This window comes from Myotis davidii, unplaced genomic scaffold, assembly GCF_000327345.1.
Source record: "Myotis davidii unplaced genomic scaffold, ASM32734v1 scaffold560, whole genome shotgun sequence".
NCBI classification, from domain to species: Eukaryota; Metazoa; Chordata; class Mammalia; order Chiroptera; family Vespertilionidae; genus Myotis; species Myotis davidii.
The window spans coordinates 325229-330809 of NW_006294418.1; the positions used below are offsets into that span (position 1 = coordinate 325229).

Below are 5581 nucleotides of genomic sequence, written 5' to 3' on the forward strand. Positions count from 1 at the left end.
AGAGAGAGAGAGAGAGAGAGAGAGAGAGAGAGAGAGAGAGAGAGAGAGAGAGAGAGAGAGAGAGAGAGAGAGAGAGAGAGAGAGAGAGAGAGAGAGAGAAGAGAGAGAGAGAGAGAGAGAGAAGAGAGAGAGAGAGAGAGAAGAAGAGAAGAGAAGAGAAGGGAAGAGAAAACAAAAGGAATCATATCAAAGAAAATACTTCAGAAACTTTCTATTTTATAGGTTGTCAAATGTTTACAAAAGACTGATATATCTCCTTGGAAAAAGACCGTGAAAATGATCACATAGTATAGGGTTCCCCTAATACTACCCTTTAAATAAATCACTTTATTATTTGTCTGTTTGCCTGTTAGAAATTTAATACAGAACAGAGACCATGCTTTCTTATCTTTTTACCTATCCTTTCAGTCCAAGCACAGTACCTGGCACATAAGAAGTTCTCAGTAGATATTTGTGGAATAAATGAAAGGATGAACAGCATTCTACTTTCAAATGTTACTGATTATATAAATGTTTACAGACTAATAGTTTTTTTCCTGTTCTATTTGTACATGATTTCTAATTTATTAATATTTCCTTATTGTTCATCGCATTTGCAAAGTAACTCATGCAAATGACAAGACCCAATTGCCCATGGATATGCTGAAAGTCATGGTCATGATATCCTCCTCCATTATCTAGCTTTCCAGAAAGTCCATTTGTTGGACTATATGACCCTTTAATAGGGAATTATTTCAAACCTTAAGGAAACAAATGTAGCATGGTAATGAAAGGAAAATTATGCCTTTCTTGTTTTCTTTTTTTTTTCCTTTTGGGATGGATTTGGGGTTTGGTCATTTAGAAGTTAGATGGGGGTTAAAATGTAGTAAGTAAAGCATCTAATGAAATTAAAGCATTTAACAAAAGTAGGAAGTAAAAAACAGAGAAAATGGTATTAAAGTATAAGGAGAAATTAAAGTGAGAAACCAGAGAAAGGAGTGAAAGAAAAGAGATCAGCACATTATTTTACACAATTTTATATACATATATATATTTTTTCTGATAAGCAATGTATCTCTATATATAAAAGGCTAACATTCTAAGTGTCCAACCGTCCGACTGGTCGCTACGATGCACACTGACCACCAGGGGGCAGATGCTCAATGCAAGAACTGTCAAGCTGCAGTGACTTGCAGTGGCGGTTCTTGGGTGGCACACCCTGTAACCAAAGAGGAGGAAGCCTGATTCCTTGCAGGGCTGCATGACTCCACCTTTAGCCATGGGTTATGTTGTTGCTGGGGCACTGTCGGCCCCGAATCTGGTTTATTGCACACTTGCATTTGCGTTCCACACCCTGTTCGACAGCAACTTTGCCGAGTGCCCTCCTGCACTCAGGGACCCCTCGGGGGATATCAGAGAGCTGATTTCAGCCAGATCCCTGCAGGCCAGGCCAAGGGACCCCAGTCCCACCCTGCCAGCACCTTCTAATTAATTTCCTTTCAATGTACACGAATCCATGCACCAGGACACTAGTTTTTATATAACATTCATTCTGAAATACTCCAAATATGATATAACTTAAGAATGAGATTGCATAGATTCATAAAATGACTAACCTTCCTTGGTACAATTGCTTTGGGTTTCATCACTGAAGTCTCCACAGTCATTGTCACCATCGCAGGCCCAATGGCCTGGGATGCATCTGCCGCTGGAACATCTGAACTGATGATCAAGGCAAGAGTGAACACAGCCGACTTCATCACTCCCGTCCCCACAGTCATCATCTGGAGAGAAACGTCAATGTAAATCCAGTGAAAACTGATCCAGGGAGAGACCTTTTATCATGAAATATCTGAGTGCTTTTTTCCCCTCAGAGTTTTGTTTTGTTATTGAAAAAGGCACACCAAATCGGTGGTCAGCAGTTCCCATGAACAATGGGAAATCATTTTCTGTTTCATATTGCTTCACTTAAGATTTGATACAACTACTAAATTAAGAGGAAAAAATCCTGACTTTGAATATTGAATCTTAATTTCTATTTCACTCAGAACTGATCAACCACTTACTGAATAAATCTAAGCAGCATGATATAATTATGAAGTGGGACAACAATGGTGACTGTAGGAATTTCATGAAATGATATAGTTAGCAACATAATTATTGTGGAAAGTTATTATTTTGACTACTATATCCATGCATCATAATTTATATCTTCCATTCAATCCCTCATTCCTCATTCTCCAACCTGAGGGCCACTGTGTAACCTTCGCCCGGTTGCCCCCACCCCCTCACTAGTTCCTAAGTGTGTATTTACACTGGGAAATTGTTGTACACTACATTAGCAATGATTTATACTTTTTATTAACAACTATTACGAAAGGGAAGGGATAGAAATATAAATTGAAAACAGGTTACATTGAAATCAATAGCTGGGAATGCATCAATTGTATCTAATTCATTTATCTGTATTTGGCATAATTTAGGGTGATAATACAAATGAGTATAAGAAAAAACCCACATCACTTGAACATGCAAAAGCAAGGTGACAGAATTGAGACCATCTGGATAATTATATAAGAATTTATACACTACTCCATCCTGGGTTACAGAGCATTTTTCATATATACCTTGGGGATCCTGATTTGTCCAGGTCATTTCTTCAATTGTCCCCTTTTTACTTCATGTTTGTAGACTTAGACTGTGTCTGGCATAGTAACTGAAAACAAATGCCCATCACAGCCCCATGGGACAGATAGGGAGCTCCATTATCCTTAACGCTAGTCCCGATCTGTGTACCAGCTGCCCTCTCACCACTCATTCCAGCCATTGTGCTAGACTCTGCACGCCTCTCTGCAAACCCTCAGAGGGAGGTGAAGCAGCACAGCCAGCCAGGCCCCCAATCAAATCAGGGCAGCGCAGTGAACATTCGGTACTTGCCAGAGTCGCAGCGCCATTTGCTGCTAATGCACCTTCCACTTTTGCATATAAATTGAGTCAGTGGCTCACAAGTTGGGAATTCTGTGAAAGATATAAACACATCCAATAGGAAAGATGATATAGACTGTGCTTGACTTCATCGGTATCCCATTTGCTAATTTAATCAGAGCTCCACTCCTATTTTTCCACAAACGACACAGAGGAAACATTAGATAAACACATATAGTGACAGTGACTTCTTGAGGACATAGGGTACACGTACTTTTAATATCTTTTAAATGAGCACTTTCCAGTGACTGAAAACCAAGGAGAATCATCTGATGAAGGGCTTTTTGGATTCACGGTATTGCGAGTAAAAGGAATAGATGTCAGCTGTCTGCACCAAGGGACTCAGCCTCCTCTCAGAGAGAAACAGCTGGAGGAAGCTCTATGCTCCAGTGCTACAAAGTCATGTGCATATGTTTTAAAAGAAAAAAGGCCTTTTCTGAATACAGAGAGCCAAAGTAGGAGAGTTAGATCTAACTTTGCCTCCGAGAGCTGTCAACATCATAAGTTGAAAGTAAAAACAAAACCAAGCAACTCAATAAAATTAGTTTAGTTGTTATATACATTTTAGAATAAATTTAACTTTTTGAATCCTGAAAAGTATGATTAGAGCCTAAGTGTTATTCAAAGATAGATGTAAGAAGGGGGCAATCTCTGATATACAGAGATGTAAGGCTATATCAAAGGATAGACTATATCATACAGCAAACCAACAAATCTTCTGACATAAAAAAAAAGTATTGGCAAGAAAAATGAAAATGCCCAACGTGTGATTTAATCAATACTTCTGAGAGAGTTTTCTTTTGTTAACTGACAAGATAATGAAAACTTACATTTATGTTTCAAGAATCAACATGAATGTCCACCTACATAAGCACCTATGTCACTCACATGGAACACAGACACAGCAGTAACGAAGTGAAAACAGTAAAAAACATTTAAAATAAAGATAACAATTCCTGTCCTTTACTTGTGGTAAATACATAATAAAAAACATAAAGCATATATGTACATATGTCGAAATGACGTAACTTCTTTTTTTTTTATAAATAAATAGGAGATGGAGACATAACCACAAAACGATGAACATCGAGTTCGACATAAACCGAGGACTGCCTGTATAACTGGCTAATACACATTTTTGAGTCTCTCTCCTGTAAACTTAGAAGCATATAAACCAACATCACAAGCTTTACAAGAAAAAAACTGCCCCAGCATTTGGAAATTTCTGATATTTGGTGGGTAATTTACTAGTTAGAATATTTTCTATTTGACCTTTAAGATTTTTTTTTTTAATTTCTTAGATTCTAATTCTAAAAAAAAAAAAGTAAAAAGAAATCTGAAAATTAGCTCCCAAAGGGTAAACAAACACCCTACAAAATGAATAAGATAATCTAAAATCTGTTTTATCTTCAATCTTTAACAAAATGAGTCATACCCCTTCTACCCACAATAGTCATGAGAAACATATATGTGTATAATATATTTTTAAATAATTGCATATCATTTCTGATTTATTTTTTTACATAATACTGAGTTACATCATTTCTCCTATAACCTCATAGTCTGAATTCGTTTATAGGACCCAGAGTGAAATTATATACAGAAAAAAACTTGGAAGCTCAAAGGGCAAGTCACTAAGAAGAACAAAGGCTTTAACTGAAGGGACACGTGTAAGGAAATAAGTTACTAATGTTTTATTCCTGTTTTGTTGTCAGAGCAGTGTGACCTTTGGTAAATCACACAGCTTCTCTGGTTACAGATTCTTGGTTTGTAACATGATCTCTTGATCCTCTAAGTTCAAAAGACCAAGAAGTCTGGAGAATTCTCATTGAATAAACAGCCAGAAAGCCATTAACACAGCAAACTCCTCCCCCACCCCCCAACAAAACAAAAGAAAACAAAACAAAACAAAAAAACCAAACCAGGGTTTATCACCTGAATAACTCCTGGGATTATCACAGCATTCCAATAGAATACAATAACTGAATTTCAGAAAAAAAAAAACAACAATAAAAACAAACAAACACTTGTTAACAAAGAAATGTTAAAGTTATATTTGGCTCTTCTCTGTTTATTAGTGTAGTCAAATGTGACATACTATTTATAAAGAGTTCCATCAAAAATTAAATCTAGGGTCAGCAGAAAATTTAAATATAGGGCACCTGATTTTTCACTATGGTGGAAAATACTGTATCTATAATTCTTCCATATTCTACCCTGGTACCTGGTGGAGATAGAGAAACAGTGTCTAATGATAATATATTTTACCCCTAAAAATAAAACAAAACCAAAGTTCTTAAAATAAATTTAACATTGCCCTTGTCCTTCTGTATTAGCATTAATTTAAAAGTTGAATATCGTATCTAAATATTGCATTATTTTTTCTGGATCCTTGTTCTAATAAAATACCATCATGCATTTTTATGGAGTATTAGGCAAAGGTTTTAATGTTATAAATAATATTTTCTTTCTTGATTTTTACATAAATATAATTTAACTTTTGATCTTCCTTGGGCAACAAATTGCAGGACATTTGAAAAGATTACCTGATTTACTCTGAAAAAAGAAAATATTATGAACTAAAATGGCTTACATTTTATCACATTACCATTACAGC

At 36.1% G+C, this 5581-nt stretch overlaps 1 protein-coding gene across 1 annotated transcript in view; it reads right to left on the reverse strand.

Moving 5' to 3' along the window:
- Positions 1–558: 558 nt before the first annotated feature.
- LOC102765528 (low-density lipoprotein receptor-related protein 1B-like) overlaps positions 559–5581 on the reverse strand; it is a 95516-nt gene continuing 90493 nt past the window's right edge. The window contains exons 13-15 of the mRNA XM_006768654.2: positions 2917–2997; positions 1596–1763; positions 559–716 (exon numbers count right to left, since the gene is read on the reverse strand). Coding sequence (XP_006768717.2) covers positions 559–716; positions 1596–1763; positions 2917–2997 — 407 coding nt within the window. The remainder of the gene's footprint in view (positions 717–1595; positions 1764–2916; positions 2998–5581) is intronic.